Source organism: Toxorhynchites rutilus, chromosome 3, assembly GCF_029784135.1.
Source record: "Toxorhynchites rutilus septentrionalis strain SRP chromosome 3, ASM2978413v1, whole genome shotgun sequence".
In the NCBI taxonomy this organism is placed as follows: Eukaryota; Metazoa; Arthropoda; class Insecta; order Diptera; family Culicidae; genus Toxorhynchites; species Toxorhynchites rutilus.
Genome location: NC_073746.1, coordinates 280,721,744 through 280,744,640, shown reverse-complemented (window position 1 = coordinate 280,744,640; position 22,897 = coordinate 280,721,744). Strand labels below are relative to the sequence as shown.

The 22,897-nt window shown below is 37.7% G+C and overlaps 1 protein-coding gene across 2 annotated transcripts; it reads left to right on the top strand.

The window, feature by feature from the left end:
* Nucleotides 1-1,380: 1,380 nt before the first annotated feature.
* LOC129776553 (uncharacterized) lies at nt 1,381-22,804 on the top strand. Of its 2 annotated transcripts, XM_055782262.1 has the most exons (10): nt 1,381-1,721; nt 1,780-1,984; nt 2,057-3,155; nt 3,218-4,398; nt 12,111-12,180; nt 12,319-13,276; nt 13,332-13,446; nt 13,507-13,754; nt 13,816-13,912; nt 22,133-22,804. In XM_055782262.1, exons 1-10 carry the CDS (start codon nt 1,609-1,611, stop codon nt 22,478-22,480), a joined length of 4,434 nt encoding a protein of 1,477 aa, XP_055638237.1. In that variant the 5' UTR covers nt 1,381-1,608; the 3' UTR covers nt 22,481-22,804. The 2 variants fall into 2 exon arrangements, with proteins under 2 accessions (XP_055638237.1, XP_055638236.1); XM_055782261.1 differs by having other exon boundaries at nt 1,382-1,721; nt 12,111-13,276; nt 22,133-22,802.
* Nucleotides 22,805-22,897: the final 93 nt, after the last annotated feature.

Sequence of the window (22,897 nt, the reverse complement as noted above, 5' to 3'; positions counted from 1 at the left end):
AAAAATCATTGAAAATCAGAGAACAGATAACCATTAGAAAAGTGTTCAAAATATATAAACTAGTGAAATGGTTGAAAACACTCTTAAAAATTAATCGTGTTGTAGAAACCAGGGGCTAGACATCAATTGAATATAGGCTACCCAAAATCAAAATCAATATGGCGTCATTTGTTTACCAACATATCATTTTATTTCTAACTGCATGATCGATTTTCATATTTCGGTTTCACATAGAGGTGTTCACATTTAACATGGAGTTTAAAGTTAGCCACTATTCGACTATATAACCGGACCGAGTTGTAAACAACAGTAATTGACAGAACCAAAATGTCAATGCATCGAAGCAACATTGGGTACACTGGCAATATTAGGGATTTAACGTTTTAGTTATACCCCTGGTAGAAACTTGCACATAGGATGGTTTAAAAATAACCAATTGGAGTATCAAATGTCCAATTATTAGGCCAAGCACAAATTGAAACGCGTATAGTGCGATAAACTTGACGCGATATAGTGCCTGTTTTTGTGGCTGATGAAAACAGATAAAACGGCGCAAATTGGCGAGAAGACCCGAGATGGCGCAGCGCTCGTGAGAGACGACTCGCGTGACGTTGTGGCTGAACCACAGTTTTGTCGTGCCGGCTGTGGTGGTTGTGTTGATGAACAATCATATAGCGCCGTGAGTCTGGCACTGTATGATTGTGCCGGTCGGGTAGTTGTGTTAGTAAATAAATATATCGCGCAACTCTGTGTGAATCAGAAATTGTATGCGAGTGGCACGTAATTCACAGCAAATTGCGACTCAATATGCGCACCGCCACGCTACGTTTGTGGTACACATGAGTCGTGTTGGTCGTCTTGTGCTAGCTCACAAGCGCTATACGCTTCTCAATTTGCGCTTAGCCTTAAGGTGGCCGTACACTGTTTGCCCGGGGGTCAAATATTTGATATTTTTTGACAGATAAGGTTTGATTTGATATTTGTACAAACACTATTTTGTTTGCCACTCTTCAATTTTCAACAGTAGTAAACAATATCAAACACCGAACATGGAAAAAATCAACTGAAATATTCAAGGTAACCTAACCATGTACCGACAGGTTCGAAGAACAGACTGAAAAAATATTTTAGGCATCCAATAATTGAATATTTGCTTGTCGTGTTTTGTGTAGAATATATTTGATCAGTACACGTTGACCAAATTTTATCTGTCAAAACGAGTCAAATATTTGGTTTCGGTCAAACAGTGTATGAGCACCCTTAGTGTCGCATTACACGTATGTCCAATTAGAGGCGAATCACTGTAAAACTTACACGATTTCCCCGCATTGAAAAGCTCGATCAAGCTCAAGTCGACATCTGATTGCCGCTATGAGCAGTCGAGGTTTCACGAACAGCAGCGTTCATTTGCACCAGCGGTGAATCCATCAATGTTTAAAGTTTGAAAGAGCGCGTACCGTTTCGTTTTACATTTTGTTTTCAAAACGATTGGTGATAAATCGAACGGTTATCGTTTACGTTGTATGCTATTGGTGTTTTACTTAGTTTTTATATAATTGGATTGGTTTTTGAAGACGCTAGATTCTGAATTACAAGAAACTATATGAAATGGAGGATCTCGAAAGAACGAAGGAAAATATACAGCCGCTGCGTAGCGGTCGGAATATCGAACAACTGGAGAAAGCTCTTCACTCAGATGCACAGCTTAGTGAAGAACGAAGGTATGTACCTACGATTGATAACGAGATGGTTTTCATTACCGACAGGATCATTTTAAAGGTCTTTCGAACAGCGGATTGAAAACTATGATGGAACGGACCCATTGCAGCCTTGGTACGAGTTTATTTGTTGGATAGAACAAACGAGTTTGGCTAGTGGGAGACAGATGGGTAACAATGAAATCCTGCTGAAATGTATTGCTAAATTCGAGAACGACGAACGGTATCTTCAGGATCATCGGTTCATTAAATTGTGTATAAAATACGTAAGTTTTACCAACTTGAATTAATGAAACAATCATTTACACACCACTAATGAATGTATACGAAAATATCAGATTGACACACAATCTTCCCCTCAAGAGCTATACCAAGAGTTGTATGATCGTGGAATTGGGACACTTTGTGCGGAATTGTACATTGGGTGGGCTTATTACTACGATGCTGAAGATAATTTCGCGAAAACAGAGAATATTTATCAAAAGGGTTTCGATGCCGGAGCCAAACCTAAAGAAGATATGGAACAAGCTCATAAACAATTCGGATTTTCAATGTCCCAAAGATTATTGCATAAAGATGAATCATCTAAACAAAAATTTCAAACAACTCTAGCTGAGCGACGAAATGCTTTAACTTCGTTGAAGCCACATAAAAAGAAGCATGTTGGTACCCTGCGGACCGGGCTTGCAGTTAGAAGTTTTAATCCTGGTTCCGTTAAGCAAGAAAATGTGGAAAATTTTTCGAATAATACTGACGACGTAGCCATATATACGGGGTCATCAGATGACAAAGAATCCGTTTTTGGTGCACAGTCGATCAATCATTCGTTGATAAATCCTAACCGTAATCGTGAGAATGTGCGTGAACCAGGACCATGGTCGAATGCCAAAAACGGAAAGAAACATGGACCTCTATTCAGTGCATCTCATTGTCCTTCGTTTGCAATTTCCGAGGACACATACGAATATCAGCCTATTCCGATTCTAGTGGAAAACCTAAGTAAGGGAATACAGTTGGAAACAAATCACAAGAACAAAAATTATCCTCAGAAATCGTTTGATATCACTGCTTGTGATGACGACAAACCCGCGGGATTTCCAATGTATGGCAAGATTTCTTTATACTGTCGCGCTCCCAAATATGACTTCAGCCCAGAGGAGCTGCACGGTTATCATTATTTTAGAAGACGTCGAATTTACAATAAAATGACGGAGCACTATGACGACATTTGGGGAGAAAGCACCGGCATTCGTTTACATCCGTATCATGTACGCCAGTATAAATTCAATCCAGGGAATGATTTAAAAACGGAGAAACCAACAATTGATGGCAGCGTAGAAGGATTGAGAACCAAGGTCAAAGACATGTATGCAGACATTGAAGAGTTATCGATGGAGGAACTACGTCTTCAAAAATGGAAGGATGGTAAAATTAAACGTGAGTATTGAAATATACAATATGTTTTACTTAGATCATCAGAGTGTTCATACTTAATGCAGGTTACATAGACACAAAAAACGACGACGATATGCTGCGCGTTGATATGGATGAGACAGTTGTACAGGCAAAACGGGTTTCAATTGCTCCAGCTAGAGTAAGTTTCGCTCCGCTGCATTCTGATCTCAGTAGGAAATCCGTATTTCCTCAAAAAACGAATATGTCTATGATTAGCGAAGAACAGCAGGAGGAATTAAGCGTTGCTGGTGGTTTGAATTTACAACAACCAGGAGACGATATAGGCAAGGAAACATCTAGATATACGGGAGCAATAAAAAAATCAGATATTTACAAGAGACGCTCAGAAGAATCTCCAGGAATAAAATCTGTACCGAAAAAGAAGGTTTCCTTAGATGCCCTCGAACAAGGTATACCAGATCCTCCCGAACCGAAGCAGGGTTTTAAAATCAAAATACCTATATTTTTGGATGAAGAAGATACCGCAAATAACAAGGATGGTGGTTACCTTCAAAATGAAACTTGTTCGACACAAATATTCAATATGTTTGTCAATACTCAAAGTACTCCGGTTGCATTGAAACATGGTGGAATGAGACGATGCGAGCAGCCTGTTCCGCATCGCGATCAAGGCGAAACAGATGGTATTTCGAAAGGCGAAAATCAGGCCCAGGTTCATCAGCTGAAATTTAATGATGAGAATGTAGAGCCAGCATCTTCGACTCCCCCTAATATAAATACAACAGAAGCCCAGAAACAACTGTCGACCATCATGGAACGCACGGAAACTAGTTCCACGTCAGTTGCTTTCAGTTCGAAATCATCGGTTTCCTCCCCTACCGGTGGTGATGCAAATGGCGAGGACAGATGTATGAATGCCAGTAACGCGAATGTGAAGTGTGGCGCGAAAAACGTTAGCCCCATCGTAATTCAACCAACTTTGAATAGCGGCTCCAACGAAACGCTAGCATTTAAAACACCTGGAACAGCGACGAAACCATTACCAACCGGGGCTCCAAAGTTGGCGGAATGTCCCGTTGAGGTTTTCAAACCAGTTCCGGTTCCAAAGACTTCATCCAATGATCTTTTCATAATCCACGTGGACAGTACCGAAACAATGGCGAAGATACCTCTGGTTTCCAAAAGTGCTATAGCTCAGAAGGTGCCCAATGGACCAATTGAGGATAAAGAGAACAAACAACATTTCCCCGAGGCAACATACATGGTAATGTTAAACTTTTTTTTGCGTATGTATCGTGATTCACCCATATACCGCTCATCTAAGACAATGTATAACGTTTGAATACTCTAAAAAATACTGCTTGCGCGTACAGTCGTAGACATTCGTTTAGCCGCACCCTATTTTTCCTCAATATTTTTAAAATAAGTTAATTATTTGTACAGTTTTGCTCATAAAAGACGATTATTGTTTATTTTCATCGAATTCATTCTAAAAAAAAGTATAAATTCACTTTTTGTTTTCTAAGTAATTCAAATATGTGGAATCAGGGTGGACATTCGTTTAGCCGCATCCTTAAATTTCTCGGCCAAGATTCTCCATAGGTTCTCTATGGGATTACAATCAACTACCAGCAGGTCATTCAAGAAGCGGAATGTCCTTCTCGGCAAACCATGCCTTCGATTGCTTGGAAACGTGGATCTATGCATAATCCTGCTGAAAAAACGACATCCTCGGTAACGTTATTCTCAATATGGTCAATCAAAACGTCCTCCAGTAATTGAAGATACTTTTCGGAGTTCATTCGGGTGAAAATGAAACAAATGAGAAGCTTGCTTAAATTGTACCAATAGCAACTGTAACAGTCCGGACCATCCAAATTGAACTTTTTTCACCGGAAAATACAACATTTCTCTATTCTAGTTTCCATTCCATGTATTGCCGGGCGAAAATGAGATGGTTCTGCTCATGGGTGGCGGTCAGTTTCGGCTTCCCTTGAAGTTTCTTCCACATGATGTTTGGTGACTCATTCAAGATGCGCGCAATATGCCTCTTCGTTACTGGAACAACCGATTCTGCCTTAATGTATGAGCAGGACATCGTTTCCTGGTTGCTTCGTGTCTTATTCGACCTTTAAGATGCAAAGTTACTTTGGTGTTCCCATTTGTTGGTCGTTATATCCCATATTTCGGGCACTGTTTAAGGAAATTCCGAACCACTTTCTCAGATAGATCAATTTTTGTTACGATCGAGCGATTAGAAAACTTTTGTTCACTGAATATCTTTATTATTTTCCGCCCCTCTTCCGTCAATAGAATACCTTTCGCCATTCCTTTAAATTCTACGTAAATCACTAATCTGACCAACTTCTTACGTTGCACATCTAATATTTATCTTGTAAATTGAACATTCCCAAGCATTTTTTTCAAAAAACACAGATAAAGGATTGGTGATTATGCGAAAACTCGATTTTTATGCCCTGCGGCTAAACGTATGTCTCGGGAAAAAAAGACGTTTGAATGTTTATATCCACCGATGCCGCCTCGTGTGTGTGTGTGTGATTGTGACGCAATTAAAGTGTCTTAAATATACTATCACTACAGAAAATAAGTATCCCGATAAAAAGAACATTCCTAGTTGTTTTGTGGGTGTTTCAAGTTTTTTTTCAAGTGCGGCTAAACAAATGTCTATCACTGTATAATACTCCTAGACATGCTACTTGCTTGGAATTTGTTCCGTTACTTCCGTTACTTCCATTCCGTTACGATAATTTTTTTTTCCAAAATATATATTTTTATCAAGGCTCAAACGGCGTTAGCCTGACGCGGCCGGGAGTTCAATATTTTGCCAGTTTTTCTTATTATCTATGTTAGTAATATGTAATCGATTACTCGCGGTTGGCTTGAGGTTAGTATTACTAGTGTTCTCGTAATTGGAATGTTGCTGACACGGGATACTTCGTTTTGGGACCCTGTACCCCATATCTAGCGTGGTGCGTCTTCTCGACTCGAGGAATCCAGTATAGAATGGTCACTATAATGTTACCCATAATGATGGAAAACATTATGCACTTTTTGTTCCTAATTCCAATCGGCAAAATCATCATTATTCCTAATTTCGGTCATCGTTGTTCTTAATTCCAATTATCAAATTGTTATAATAATGAATTGTTTTAAATAGTAGATTTGACAATGCTTCATGTTGTGAACAAGTAGAATAAATTGTAATCAATAATTAAATGAATTACAGTACTGTAACTCCACCTAACACTGCGCGCCTCCTTTGTGCGCTTTCGTCTTTTTTGGACTGTCGAGATTGCGCGTCAATCGTCAAATTGGACCCGATCACGAACGTCACTTCACGGTGAAAACGAAATGGATTGTATGCAATTGGTGTGCACTTGAAATCGTCACCGTGAAGTGACGTTCGTGATCAGGCCCAATACCAGGGAAATTCAAAAACTCCATAGCTACAAAAACTACGCTAAGCTCTTTATTTGGGAGAACAGATAAGTAAATAGTAACAATAACTTTGTATTAGGTTATTTATAAGTTCACGTTTCGAGTTCAATCTCACTTACGTTTAGTTTACCTAGTTCCTAGGATCCACCGGGTGATTCAGTTTTCTTAGAATAATGGTAACAGCTGTAACAATATTCAGTTATCGGATATATTTGAAGAAAATATATTGGGTATTCCTGGCTTACAAATTCAATTCAGCATTAGAAATAGGCTAAGTTCACTTAGGTTAAAACGCGTATAAGCTTTGAATATAATTATAGGATCTAGGAGGTAATTTGCAATTAGTTCTAAGTTATTACGTATTCCATATAACTTCACCTCGCTTTTAAGAATCCAATTAATTAAGTAGCAACTAAGATCAGAAAATTAATTAAGAACCAAATATCTGTATGAATTAACAATCGGATTATGTTTTCTCGAATCTCTTTTCTCCTTTTTCTTCGTTTCGGTTTTGTTTAATCACAATCAGTTCGGCAGTTCTGTCACTTCGGGCCAGTGTCCTCCTGAAGGCAGGTTTAGAGTTCCCGTGAACGTGAACGTGAACCAACACTTTTTTTTGTTAACAATTTATCAGTCCATAAGTAAAACGCGAGGAAAACATCTTGAAACGATAGGAAGAAACACTTTCTAGTTGAAAAACATATTTAAACACAATTCATATTGATAAAAGTGTATTAATTCAACAGTTCATAACGATTCTGAATTTCCACCGTGGAATCGAGATGTTGGTGAACTCACCATAGTTCACCAACTTCGGTGAAAGTGAACGTGAAAACACCTTCACCTTCGAATGTACCAAGGCATTCTGAAGATAATTTCGCCGTGAACTGTAAATGATATGTTTAGAAACTCTCGAGTTTTCAATGAAAGTTTTTTCGATATGGATGCAATTTCATTCAATCCGATCTCTGCACGGGTTGAAAAACTTCATTGCTTCGGGTTGGCTCGTGAACAGCTGTATATTTTATCCAAATAACTTTATTGAAGTTCAATGTTTATTTACTTCACGTTTACTGGCGAACTTTTCATATGAACGTGAACGTGAACGTGAACAAAAACATTCTTTTCACCACAATTTTTGAGTTGTTTGTTCGCAATGTAGTTCACCGTGAAATGATCGTACTATTCCACTACCTGTTCATGTTCATGTTCACGGGAACTCTAAACCAGCCTCAAGACAAGACCAGACAATAGTGGGTCGATTTCGGACCAGTTTTCAAACCAGCTGCTGATTGGTCAATTTTAAAGGTTTGTCATTGATATTTGAAAATACACTCGTACATAATGCACTCATGGTATGTACTCTTACACTGGTTTTCATGATAAAGCATAACAGAAAAAAATACAATTTGTTGTGAAATACGAAACAATTTTGCTTTACATCGCCCAAATGTAATTGTTCATAGAATATGTGATACAAAAAAATTGTCTTCGGAAACTTCATCTCATTTGGAAACTTGACATATCGAGTGATTCGGCTGTTGCTCGCACTTGGTCGAAGAGTAATAGTAAGAAGCCAACTGTCACGTCTTGTCCTAGGTGTCCTCAGAACAGCAGGGTATGGCTGCATCTGATGATACTCAAAAAAGGTGCGTGCTGTCCAATAGAACAGTCAACACTAATTGACTATTGATTGTCGGTATTATTACTGTTGAATAGCTAGATTGTTCTTTTGCCTTTGTTATCACCCGATAGTTCAGTGAAAGAAATGAGTTGTACAGAAAAAATATTAAAAACAAAACCGACATCACTGAAAATTTCATATTTTGGTTCATGTTAGCATCGACGCTTAGACGCAACAAATTCTTTCTTCTCCCCAATTTACCACTCACGCTAAAGGCCACGAGTTCAATTCTCACGACATTCTTCCGAAAAGGAAGGTAAAAGTAACGAACCAGCCAAAAGTGCTAAAAGTCACTATAATACAGAAAAAAAATAACAGTTCGACTGAAAAGTTTATAAGATAAAACAGTAAAACAATTATTTTTTGCAAAATTCAATTTTATTATTCAACATAATTGCCTTCGAGGGCGATACAGCGATTATAGCGATCTTGCAACTTTTTGATACCATTTTTATAGGACTCTTTCGGTTTTCCTCAAAATAGGCCTCAGTTTCGGTAATCACTTCATCATCGGTCTCAAATTTCTTGCCAGCGAGCATTCTCTTCAGGTCTGCGAACAAAAAATAGTCGCTGGGGCCAGATCTGAAGAATACGGTGAAAGCGGAAGCAATTCGAAGCCCAATTCATGCAATTTTGCCATCGTTTTCATTGATTTGTGACACTTTAAGGAATTTCACAACAAAAAAAATCTTTCAATAGTCATATTCAAGAGGATTTTAGCAAGAAGCGCCATCTAGACGTCAACTTTATGAACTGTTTAGCCGTTACTGTTACTCCCCAATTTAACAAAAAAAGGATTGCAGATCCGAAATTTACCCGAAATCAGTAAGTTTTAAGTGTTTAGTATCTGAATGTGACTGATTTGAAGTGATTACAATAAATAAACTTTAAGAAAAAGAGGATCTATAATACGCAGAATTAAGCTCGTAATGTTTTGTTGATGTTTCTGTGCAGGATGAAACAAGGATGACGCTGGGGTTATTTCCGTCAGCAGCTTGTTTTGGCCATGGAGACGACAAGAAAAGGTACTTCAAAACGCCGAACAGCTAAATGTCAAGGATTCCCGGAAAGTATTCTCCGTGCACAACTGAAATTGAATGGTAACGTGAAACGCTCTGGAAAACACTCAGTTTTTGAAAGGAAGAGGAAGAAAACATCGTCCAGTGGATAATCGAGGCATTCAAAGCCGGATTTCCGATTGACAAGAAACGTTTGAAGACATCCCTGGCATATTTTCTGTTAACCGTTAAAAGGAAGAACCCATTAAAGAAGGGGGGGGGGGGTGTTCCTGGATACAAGCGGGTTAAAGGTTTCCTTTGACACCATTCCGACATCAAGCGAAGCATTCCAAGTGCGTTCTCTAAGCAGCGAGCTTGTGTTACGAAGGACAAAATCCGGAAGTGGTTCCAAGAGGTAGATGATTACGTTCGACAAGCAGATATCAGCAACATCTTGGAAGATTCTACCCGTGTGTTCAACGTGTTCGAATCCTCCCATAAGATTTGTTCCAACAAAGCAAGTGGTTTTGGCACCAGCTGGCGAAAAATACGTCTATACTTCAAACACGAACTGGAAGAAAAAGTGCTACACAGTGTTGTTTACAGCTAGCTGCTGGTGTATCGACACCGCCATTGGTATTATTCCCGTCTTCCTGCGGAAAATGTAAATAGAGCTCCCGATGGTTGGTCAGTGCGTAAACATGACTCAGACATGCCTCGATTACCCACTGGACGATGCTTTCTTCCTCCTTCCGAAAGCTGAGTGTTTTCCGGGGCGTTTCACGTTAGCATTCAATTTCAGTTGTGCACGGAGAGTACTTTCCGGGATTCCTTAATATTGCCTATTTACCACCCAAAACTTACTAATTTTGGATGAATTTCGGATCTGCGATACTTTTTTTCATTAAATTGTGGAGAAAGATTTTTTTGCGTCTTAGCGTCAATGCTAACAGAAACAAACATTTGACATTTTCAGTGATGTCGGATTTATTTTTAATATTTTTTTCTGTACAACTCAATTTTTTGCGATGAATTATCGAGTGATTAAAGTGAAAGATTAAAGAACAATCTAATTATTCAATAGTATTAATACGCACAATCAATTATCAATTGTTGTATTTAGTCTAAAAATGACGAAAGTGCACAGAGTTAGGTGGAGTTACAGTATGAATGTTTTTAACATTTAATTCAAATTTTGAGTATGATTTTTAACGGTGTATTAAACATTTTATTCTTCCTAAATAGTTCGATATTCCCTTAACAACGTTTTACGACTTTTGAAAAAAAAACCCTCAAGTTTCTGCATACGCCCTTATGAAGAATCATTTGCTATTAGTCATATGATAATGAAAATTGTGATCTTGGGTAATTGCCACAATATGTACAAAATTTCAAAAAAATCGGAGAGGGTCGGGTCAAACAAAAGATTTTATTGGGGCAAATTTCCCATAAAACACAATTTTATTGAACATGTTACAAAAATATTATGACGCACTATCGAGCCTTCTGACGGTTGGCCGAAACAATCGCCATTGCTGTCTTGTTTCTTAGCTTTATTTATTAGTGTCTCCTTCGTTTCGACACGAAATAGTTGGAGTAGACCCTCCGCTTCAGGTTTGCCCAGAAATTCTCGATGAGACGCAGCTGGGGGACGTTTAGAGGGTTGGTGGACTTCGGAACAACATCTATCTTCAAGTGGTTCATCTCCCCCAGCGACTTCTTCGGCAGATACGTCCAAAACACCACATCCTCGTCCGGATGATATTTTTGGATGAAGAAGGCAACATCCGGCAGGCATTTTGTGCTGTAAATCTCACTGTTCATCGCAAGTTCCGAATGAAATAAGAGCGGCTTTGACATCCCCTTTTCGCTGATGGTTAGCCACAGAAGCACCTTCGTGAAAGAGATGTACAGTAAACATTCACTAACTTGGCGGAAACGGAAGACCAGTTATCGACATTCGCCTTTTAACAGGTCCAACGTGTTAAAAGTCAAATAAAATCGAGGGTAACTTCAATGAATTGTTTGATTCGCGTTGATCATTAAATTGGATAAACAGAAGGATTCCAATGGAAGTTTCGAAACCGGAACGGGCCTATTCGGTGGACTCAAAGTGCTTGACGATGTTCACTTTCATTGTAATGGGATGGAGCTTCCAGTACGCACAAACCATGGAGCGCAGTTGCTTTACTGTTTTCGCCATAACTTCCGCAGCTCAACTGATAGCGCTGTCAAATTTTGTTTGTAAATTTTTGGGCTGTACAAGTGGTCTCATCACCAGGTGTTAAGGTAAATTTTGTCCATTTTTTAATGCAAGCGTTGTGTCTTGGAACATTTTAACGACGATGAAGTTGAGCATTATCATGTTGCCTGATCAATTACTTATCCAATCAGTACCTGCAGTTCAACTTAAAACAATTCCCTTTCTTTTTTTCCTTCTTCGAAAGCTATCCATGTATTAATGTATAATAAATGATTATTGATACAAACTACAACAATAACACTTTCTACTACAATATTAGTCAATCTTATAGTAATTACTTGATCGTATCTCACGTTGTATCGAGATCGGTTGTCTTTGAACATCAGCTCAAAGGCACCAGTTGCGTTAGGTACTGTTCGTGGTTTTTCGTCCCCAGTCGCAACACGATGTCGGAATCCCTTCCATTTCAACCTTTCAACCAGCTGTTTACGAGCAACGGTACCGCAATTTTTAGTACAATTTATCCGAAATTTACAAAACGCTGTTTTTTCAACAATATTTTTAACGTTCTTTTTACAATCCGATATAAAATGAAGAAATAATCACCACTCATTCATAATCTCAATTTTCAGCAATCTGAGGACACAACATCGCGAACAACTACAAATTTGCTTCGCAAGAACATTTCGCATCTCCCGCAAGGTGAGTTGGATGTCAATTCGATAATGTCCTTCAAAATGGCAACAGAGCGTACAAACACTGCACCGTTGCCCCTCATTAAACAAGTAGAGTCTTTGAAGCAACCAGCGCGGCCTGATGATTCCTTGTTTGAATTGCTAGCTAAAACACCATCTCCAAAGGCGAAAAAGATTCAACAATTGGAGAGCGCTTCGAACGAAAACGCGAAGAAAATCGACCATCGGATGAATTCTCCATTCGATTTGGCTGTCTTCCAAAAAACACCCGAGAAAAAGTTAAATGCACCAAACATCCATCTCAAGGAACAGAATGTGCCCTCTTTTTTGCCAACCAAACTGATGATCGACCCAACCAATTACGATAACGCTTCGAAACCAATCATCATACAAAGCGTGATGGGACAGATCAATCTAGCTGATTTTCCATCCCCTAAGAACAGGCATTCGATAGAGGATATGAACACAGAAATCTTTTCACTGGACATGAATAACATAAAAAATTCAACTTTGCTGCCAGAATTTAGTTTGGACATACCAGGAAGGGTTGCAATAGAGATAAGTCCCGGCGACAAAAAACCCACAGGAGTATTGGATTACGACATCAGCATGAGCGAGCTCGGAATGAAAAAAATGACACTCACCGATAAAAATGGGAGCGACCCATTCAAAAAGCCGGCGCCTATTTTCAAATCACCGCCATCAGTTATTGAAATCAATGACGGAGATTCTGACGATCTAGGCAAAAGCATTTATGTTCCTAAACAACCAATTTCCAACGAGTTGCAGACTAAATGGGAGGAAATTGATGAACATTTTAACCCAGCCAACAATGAGTATATGAAGAAGGAAGTGGATCTGGATGGAACGATGCAGTTTATCTATCACCAAACTCATTTGGGTGAGATGGATCCTTTTGACACCAAGCTTCAGGAGGCATTTCTGGAGAAACTGGATTTCATGAGCTACATTGAGGAGCTCCCGACGTGCGTCCTGGTGAATAAAGTTCAACCGCTGTCCAAAGGGATGGTTACAAGTGTGCGCGATACCAAATTTACTGTGATAAAGAAAATTGGCGAAGGGACGTTCGGCACCGTTTACAGGTATAATTTTATCTGCGCTGAAATTTCAGATGAGTACTAAAATATATTTTTACAGTGGACGCAATCAAACCAGTGGTGAAATTATGGCGATGAAACAGGAACGACCTGCCAATCTGTGGGAGTATTATATTTGTTTAGAACTAAGATGTCGAATTAATAATGACGACATTGTAAGCAGGAATTTGTGCATTTACGAAGTATTTTAAAAACTCATTCTGCATTTCTTGTAGCTTCCAGGTCTCATGAGTGTGGACTACGCTATTGTCGGTAATAATGCCAGCATTTTAATATCACCATTCTCCAGATTCGGAAATATTCTGGATGTGTGTAATACTGTGAAACGGGCGACTAACAAGAATTTTGATGAATTCATCGCTATGATAATAACGAGCCAAATACTTTCGATCATTGACCATCTGCACAGCTGTATGATCATCCACGCTGATATTAAGCCAGATAACTTCCTGCTTATGGCACCGTAGGTTTTCATTCCTTTATTTGTGTTTGGGCGTATTTTTTTAATATGCTTTATTTTGTAGAATTAACGTGGATTCGAGGCTTCCTTGTGTTCAATTAATCGATTTCGGAGTATCAATTGATTTGAAACTATTTCCAAAAGATACTACTTTTACGAAGGTAATATGTTCTTAAATTTACAGTTCCTCATATACGTTAGATTTACTTTTTGTTGACATTAGTGGGCGTTCTGGAATGGTAAGATATTGAGGGTAGAAAAAGGTTCCCTTTTTCTTTATTTTGGTACAGTTTACCTTGCTTAAACCATAACCAAGGCACTTTTTTGTCTACGACGATAAGCTCTATTAGGACGCGAAATTCAGTATAAAGCTTGATACATTCAGAATCCGGAATCACTGTTCATTTTATAGCAACGGTTGTAGTACAGGGAGTCGACTACCTGGAAAACCTTAAAAAACATGGAATATCAGAGAATTCAAACAATGTCAGGGAATATCGTCACATTTCGACATCAAGAGCTCAAACTAGGTACCTCCTGGTTGTGTTGCAACTGATCAATTACTTATCCAATCAGTACCTGCAGTTCAACTTAAAACAATTCCCTTTCTTTTTTTCCTTCTTCGAAAGCTATCCATGTATTAATGTATAATAAATGATTATTGATACAAACTACAACAATAACACTTTCTACTACAATATTAGTCAATCTTATAGTAAGTTGTTCATGTAACACAACTTCGGTCGACCAGGAAAATCAGTTTTCGTTTATGTCGACCCCTAGGAAACCAACATCAATCTCAAGGGGCTTTAAGCTGTATTAATAAATCAAATTTCTTATCTTTCATGAAGGGGGAAGGTTTTCGTGATAGTTTGAGACCCCTCTCCCCTCTCTAAGGGTGGGTTTAGACTAGGGATATATTCATGTGAAGAAATATGATGAGATTTCTAGAAATCGCATCATCCGTTTACACTAGCGTGAACTTCTATAATGAATATATTCATATCTTCGGTGAATTTATTCACCTGAAGTAGAGCTGCATCCAACTTTAGTGATTTCTCTCCAGTGAGAAATTCACAAGCGTTTACATATGCTGAATTTATTCAAGTTATATATACCTCGAATAAGTGTATCATATTTATTCTCATCCGTTTACACCTATTTTCACGTGAATAAATCCATCTATAGCTATAGATCTCCCTAATGTAAACCCGCCATAAGGGAGGGCTGCCATACAAATGAAACACAAATTTCTGCATTACTTGAGAATTAATCAAGTAAAAGAAACCAAATTTGGCATGTGGAGGTTTTAGGGTGCAATAAATGTTTTTACGGTGGTTAGATACTCCTCCCTCTTCTCTAAGGGGGGGCTGTCATACAAATGAAACACAAATTTCTGCATAACTCGGGTTTTTGGGTATGAGAAATGTTTCTATAATGGTATGACACCCCTCCCACCTCTGGAATGGAGAGAGGGTCCCATAAAATATTACACATATTTCAACCAAAAATATTCCAACCAAACATGACAATTGAAAATTTTCGGAAGAGTGAAAAAGGGAAAAATCAGAAAATTAAATTCCTATATGTTCTACATTTACATAGTGACAAGTGCTGTTAGTCCATTGGATGTTTGTGCTAGCGAAATTTATCTTTGTTCGAAACTGGAAATGGATTTAAATGTGATGAAATGAACTTCTATATCTTCTTCTATCTATACCAAAAAAAGGATCGCCGGATGTGTTGATAAGAGCAGAACTCGAGGAAGGAATTGTCCGATTTAGGCTGTCTTTATTCTATCATATTTTCTGTATAAAACATTTATTCCATGTAACGGAGAAACATGTTATTTGCAAGTGGTTGAATAATCTTGAACGAGAATTGTTTCTGAAAATAATCTGATATTATAATGATAAGTTTTGTTAGAAATACTAGGAATTTTATGGTAAAAGGTAAATCCAACGGGGTCGAATGGAAGATCAATCAATGAACAGTTCTACGATTGGACCCATGAACTGAAGAAAACGTGAATGTTTGAAGGTATTGACAACAAAAAACAAATTTTGGGCGGGACGAAATTTGCCGGGTCAGCTAGTATTTTATATTTTTTTCTTGAAAGCTGAGAATTTTTTACATAACATAACTCAAAATCAGATAGGCGTTATTTTTTGTTCTTGAGTTAAGATTTTTCAAAGTTATCCGATGGTACGAAAAATCCTTTTTTCTTTTTTTTTAAATAACTTCATTCAAAAATTGATAACTTTTAATATATTCAATAACTAGTAGGTCGATTCAGATGATTGATATATCAATTTGAAGCCAATGGTCTTTTTTGATACATTACAATATCACAATTGCGTAAACATTGGATTCTAGTTGCATAGATGTAGTAAAGTCGCAAAGGAATATTGAACGAAAACTGAAAACATGTTAGCTTTCAAAAATCATAACTCATAAACTAAAAAATACACCTGTTTGATATTTGGATATGTTGTGTAAAATTTCTCAGCTTTCAAGAAAAAAATAGAAAAAATACAGCGCCCTTGGTTCCGAGACCATGTAAACTATGAAAAACAATTACAACCAATAATAACGAAAGCAAAATTCTATTTTTTTTTCTCCAAGTGTAATATTTAAAAAAAAGGTGTAAAAATTGATTTTTCGGTTATCGTACCATTTTTAAAAATCATAACTCAAGAGCAAAATTAACATCTCTTTGATTTTGAGTTATGTTGTGTAAAAAATCCTCAGTTTTCAAGAAAAAATATAAAAAATATAGCGTCCTTGGTCCCGAGACCATGTAAACTATAAAAAAAACAAATACAATCAATAATCATGAAAACAAAATCCAATTTACTTGCAGGTGTAATATTTTTTAAAGAAAGTTTAGTTTATTGCCTTTAATTTGATATGTTGATCATCTAAATCGGTCCAGTAGTTCGAAAGTTATAAATAAAAAAAAAGTCATTTTTGGAAAAAAGGAAAAAAGTTGATTTTTCGGACCACCCTAAAAGGAAAATGGTCACCCTAATGAAAAAACAGGAACATACGGGTCTAATATTCTGCGATAAGGAACAAAACAACGGCTTTTCACGGAAATCTGAGAACCACTATATCGATTTCACACGGAATGGCTGTATATTAGGGTGCCAATGAAAATGATCATCTCGAATTTAAAAAAGCTAATATCTGCTCAATCAGACTTGAGGGAGAGTGGCGCAAAGGGGTCAAAGTTTGAGTTTCGAGAATTTCTAATTCGTTTGAGAAAATCGAATAATCAACCAAGAAGGGAGCAAAGGAAATCGAGGTTTTCGAAAAAAAATTGTTGATGCTAAATTTCTAAAAAATTGCATGAAACGTCGAGATCTACTGTAAACTCGAATTTTTTTTTGTCAAAAATCGACACTCTGGGACCTTTTCTGATTTTTTTTCGGAAGATAAGACAAAAGGTATGGTTTGGGTGCCAATAAAAATAGTTATCTCGATTTTTCATTCGGAACTTGCTGCCAAATTGTTGATTTGCGCGATAATATATCGTGAAGTACACATATACCACTCAGCTAAGACAATATTAAACGTTTGTGTACTTACTGTAAATTACTGCTTACGCGTATATAATGTTCTTAAATTAAATGTGCTACTTGCCACTACCGATAAACATGCGGATGAGAGTGTTGCTGTTATCATACCACCTAAAATGATGGAAAACATATTGCACCTTTTGGTCCTAATTCAAACCGACAAAAATATAATTTTCCTAATTCCGTTAATTGGTGTTCCTAATACCAATAATAAAATTGTTGTAATAATGAATCGTTTTAAATAGTAGATTTCATAATGTTAATAATCGAAAGGAATTACAGTCGTTTATTTATTGACAACACAGCTTATGATGAGATGCTTCACGGAATTTTCCAATAAAACCTGAGTAATTAACAGCATCAGGATCTAACGGATACAATCCACATCGCCGGCAACCGTGGATCAATGTCGATTGTAGGATCGTCATCCTATCCATAACTTTTGAGTGGTCGGTAATAGCTGACGTCCAGCAGCTAAGTGATTTGAGCGGAATTTTGTGGAAGACAAACCAGGATTTTTTGTGCATAGCAGCATCGTTTCATAAGAGACATGTGACCCATGTTCATTTTAAAGAGTAATAGGAAGCGATATTTTCTGCTGGACAAGACAAGGGATCCTTGAGAAACAGGAACAATCCGGGACATCCAACCCGAGGTCGTTCTTGCGGCGGTCCAGCTTTCGGTCAATCTCTGCCTGATCTCTTTTGGCATCCTGGATTTGTACGGGTATAGCATCAACGTTGCCGCTAACTGCACGGCTGCGTTTCCACAAAACAGGGCAGTGTAAGATCCTCAATCGGCGTTAGCTATTTCCGAACAGCGCTCCTTTCTCGAAATACTCATGGATTTCGTGAAACCAGCTCCTGATTTGTTACTTGGAAACAACTGCACGAGGCTTTGACCATACACTTGGCACCCGTTTTAATATTCCTAGATGCCGTTTAATGAACCCATTGATCCATTTTAAAACCGGTATCCCGTTTTTAAATGGATCGGAACATGCTGATTTTCTCACTTAATGTGCTACGCTTAACAGTAATCTCTTTGTGTACACGGGGAATCCAGCTTTTGCTTTGGCTAACAGCCATTCAACATATTCGTCCATCTGTGGCACCGAGAGCTGTTGCTTTTCCAGGACGTGGTCTGGAATACTTTCCCAAGACCTTCTCTACGGAATTCCGTACAATTTGACCGCCCTTCGAACGGGAAATCCGGTTCTAACCATTTCCACAGCTTCTCCTATTTTCGACCTATACTGCGTTTCTGTCCGGCGTTTGTTTTATTCATCGCAATATAGCAAATGAGATCTGATGGTTGGAATAAAAAACATGTAGAAATATAGCTGTCCTTGCTCCAGCCATGTTTGTTTTGGTTATAATCGATCGAATTTGCAATGAAAAAACAGGAAGTGGGTTATATCTATGGTATAACCGCAAGGGTGACGTAGGACTATCGTTGATTTAGAGATCATTTGTATGAAGTTGAATCTGAATTCATTCTGAATGAATGAATATTTGGAGAACTTCGAAAACGAGAGCGTTACGTTGGAGGCACAAGGTTTTATGCATCCAATATTGGATACGGAAATATCCTACTGATGGGGAAGAATAATCTTCAGAAGCTATCCTGTTGATTGCGATTGATTGAAAAATCACAAAACCTAATGTATTTGGTCACAGTGTTACATGGATAGAAAACATTAAAATAAACTCTTTCATATGAATGTAATTTTAAATTCCCAGAGGAACTGGCAGATTATTTTCAATAACGATTAGATATTTCCACATTTTCCTCGATACTGGAAGCCCACCAGTGGTTAATGCTAACTCGATAACCATCTGTTAATAGCACTTGATTGAAACATATTTGGTCACAGTGTTACATGGATAGAAAACATTCAAATAAACTCTTTCACATGAATATATTTTTAAATTCCTAGAGGAACTGGCAGATTATTTTCCGGATCTTTCTCGATCCAAACGGAAAGAATTCCGTGCGTGTATGTGTGTGTGTGTGTGTAGCGGCTGCTTCGAGATCTTCCCGGGGAACCGTTTGTAGCATCACTCTCCTCCTGATGGATTCCCTTCTGGCCTAAGGTGCACAAACAGGCTCTTGGTGACACCGTTCATCCGCGCTTTCATGATAAATGAAGAGCTTCACCACAACAGCGACAACATGCTCCAATCGCTGTTCAATTAGAACTGAGTGGATTTCCGAGCGGCGCTCGCTTATATACCGATTGGTGATTTCAATAGCCTATTTTGAAAGCAAATTTAAGACTATTGAAACATGTTTTTGGATCAGAAAGTAACAAGTATAGAACGCGTAGACATTTTATCTTACGAATGAAGTGTTTATCATACCATTTCGTTCAGTTGTTTAGGAGCTATTAACACTCAAAATCTCGGTCTCCGGCGTAACGCTTTCGTTTTCGAAACTTTGATTTTACACCCCGGTATAGAAATGAAAGACGTAGTCCTACGTCAAAATGTGAAAGGGATAAAAAATCAGTGCAGCGTACCTGTATCGTTCAGTTTTTCTTACTTTCCGGAGATTTTCAATCGTTTACACTTTTGTAAGTTGATAACAACTGTGGCCACTTTGCTAAGGAAAACAACAAATATGGCGAATGACAGGTCGACGAACGATATTGGCTCAAATTTATATAGTTAAGCGTAACTAATAGTACTTGGTTGCTAATTTTTCGAATAGTTATAGTTTTGCGAGTGTACACAAATGTAATTTATCAGAATAAATAAGAAAGCTAGTGAGAAAAACAGTATTTTATGTCAAGTGAGCGGAATTATGCACTGGCTGGTGTGGAGGCGATCTGGCGTAGTAGTAACATCCATACCTCTCACGCAGAGATCACGAGTTCAATTCTCACTCCCGACATTCTTCCAAAAATGGAAGTAAAAGTGACGAACCAGCCGAAATGTGTTGAAAGTCACTATAATAGAAAGAAGAAAAAATGCACTGGCTGGTATAATGGAGCTTCACGGTACCTTATGCAAAATATTACCTCATTCGGACTTCATTTATTAGTGTCGCAGACGTTAAAATTTGAACCAACATGTTATAAGAATGACTAATATTTTTGTAGAAACTACTGTTAAATTCGTTCAAGATAATGTGTTTGAGCGTACAAGTTCTTCAGGTACGTTTTGACTTGCTCTGTATTTGACACATACACGCTCAGAATGCAAGGGGTGTAAGTAACTCGATCGATTTCTCATCATCAACTTTTTATTGAGTTAATAACTCAACTGCAAAAACGTTCCAATTTAAGTTTGCTATACAATCCGATAGATGAGGTTCTGACCTATCTTCCACATTGTCAAATACAGCTGGGAATGTATTTGCAGCTAAGTTATGACCAAAAGAGAGAGTCGATGTAGAGAAATCGATCAAATCACTTGCACCCTTTTCATTCTAAGCCCCTCAATTATGAACCACACTTGATATTTACTGAATTTTATGTCTATTCATTTTGTTGAAGTTTGATGAGCAAATTATGTCAAGTTTACTCACTTAACCAACTATTTTTTTAAATTGGTATTTTTTTATGAATAAGACAAAAGAATTTAACATAGAATTTTAAAGACATTTGGCTATAGGCGTCTGTGGTATCATTCATTCAGGAAAAGAGGTGTCTCGCCTAAAATAGTTTGAGAATCCTTGCTGTAAACGAATGCTGCTTTTTTTGGGGTAAAATTTTGTCACTAAAAAGGAATGACGATAATTTTGTTCTTCCCAAACTGAGAAAAAAATATTCCAACATTCCTGACTTCGACCAACCTTTGAACGATTGTTTCCAGAATACAATTTGAACAGAACTAGGAAATATAAGAGGAACAGTTTTTAGCTTTTTAGAATTTTAGCTTCCAAAATTTATGTAGACATCCATGAAGAGCAGTCAGGATTATTTAGAATGACACAGAATTAAAAAAAAAGTATAATGTTAAAAATTCTATGGTACTTACTTATTAACGCTACCGGAGCGATTTTTTTATGAATTTATTTTTTCGCAATAAAAATTATTCTAATGTCATGGCGTCCAACTTTTTGAAGTACAATGTAACTGCGTCACGAATTTCTTCAGTGTTATCGAATCGTCGACTGTCGAACGCCTGTTTCATCACCGGAAATAAGTGATAGTCGCTAGGGGCGAGGGGAGTAAGGATGATGCTCGAACACAGTCCATTTGAATTTTTTCAATTGCTCTTGAGTTACGCGAGCAAAATGGAGCCGCGCATTATGGTGGATGATGAACACTCCTTTCTTTAAATAAACCTGGCCTTGTGTTCTTAATCGCGGTTCTTATTCGGTCTAAAACTTAACAATAGTACGTTGATGAAACAGGCATTCGGCGGTCAACGATTCGATAACACTGAAGAAATTCGTGACGCAGTTACATCGTACTTCAAAAAGTTTGACGCTACGCACTTCGCGCTCGGAATAGAAAAGCTCGTGCCACGCTATGAAAAATGCTTCGAACGTTGGCGATTATGTAGAAAAATAGAAAATAGAACGTAGATTACGAAAATAACCTTGTGTTTTGTCCTAACTTTATTTTTCTGCGATTTCTGAGGCACTGAAATTTATTTTTTGAGCGACCTTCCTACTAATGCTACATACTGACACTCACTGTATATTCTAAATTTCATTACTAATATAAATAAAATTGAGAAACAATTTAAAACCAATTCTTCCAGCTTTCTCCTGTTTTTTTTCAAATGTTTTGAATTTGTGTGTTAAGCTCTCATTCACTGTAGTCCCCATTTTTATGACTTCTTTCAGGTGGTCACAACCGAATGTTTCACTTGCATCGAAATGCTAGAAAGAAGACCTTGGAAATTTCAGCCGGACCTGTATGGAGTTGCCGGAACAACACATGTAATGCTATTCGGAAGGTACATGGAGGTTCAAAAAGATATCGTCAACTGGAACATTAAAACGCGAATGCCCCGTTACTTCCGCAAGCCAGTGTGGGATAATTATTTTACCACGTTGTTGAACATTCGTGATTGCAATGAAATGCCTAACTTACAAGCGTTGCGCGGTAATTTACTTGCAGAAATCGAGGAGAACGACAAGTACATTCGTGATAAAGTAAGCGAGTTCAACCAAGCAATTTTATCAGTCTAGATTAAATAAGTTTCGTTCCAATGGGCATATGTGAATTCATATAAATAAATTATATTCGCCTTTGCATCGATAGAATTGCACTTTTATTAGAACTTACGTATAAGAACCAACATCTATTTTTTTTTACTATTATAGTTCATGAAACATCGTGAAAAATATATTGTTTCGGTCGTGGAAAGATAACCCTTGAATTACCGGTTTTTTGTAGCACACGAAACAAGACTTATAAAAGTGCCTCTTCCACACCCCTTGGAACAATTATCTAGTATTCAAACCAGACTTCATGAGTGACCGTTTTCAACTGATTTTAGTTCAATTTATTTCTTCGCGCACCCATGGTTAGCGATCGTTGCTTATCTTAGTAAGCTAAACAAAAGATAGCATGCTAACGCGGATTCCGCATTTGTTATTGTTACA

What these genes read in the sequence shown, in the direction of transcription:
- LOC129776553 (XM_055782261.1), top strand. Translation starts at nt 1,609, where the DNA reads ATGGAGGATCTCGAAAGAACGAAGGAAAATATACAGCCGCTGCGTAGC. An exon ending in ACGTTCGGCACCGTTTACAG is followed by an intron (nt 13,277 to 13,331) that starts GTATAATTTTAT and finishes ATATTTTTACAG; the next exon opens with TGGACGCAATCAAACCAGTG. An exon ending in AAGATACTACTTTTACGAAG is followed by an intron (nt 13,913 to 22,132) that starts GTAATATGTTCT and finishes GACTTCTTTCAG; the next exon opens with GTGGTCACAACCGAATGTTT.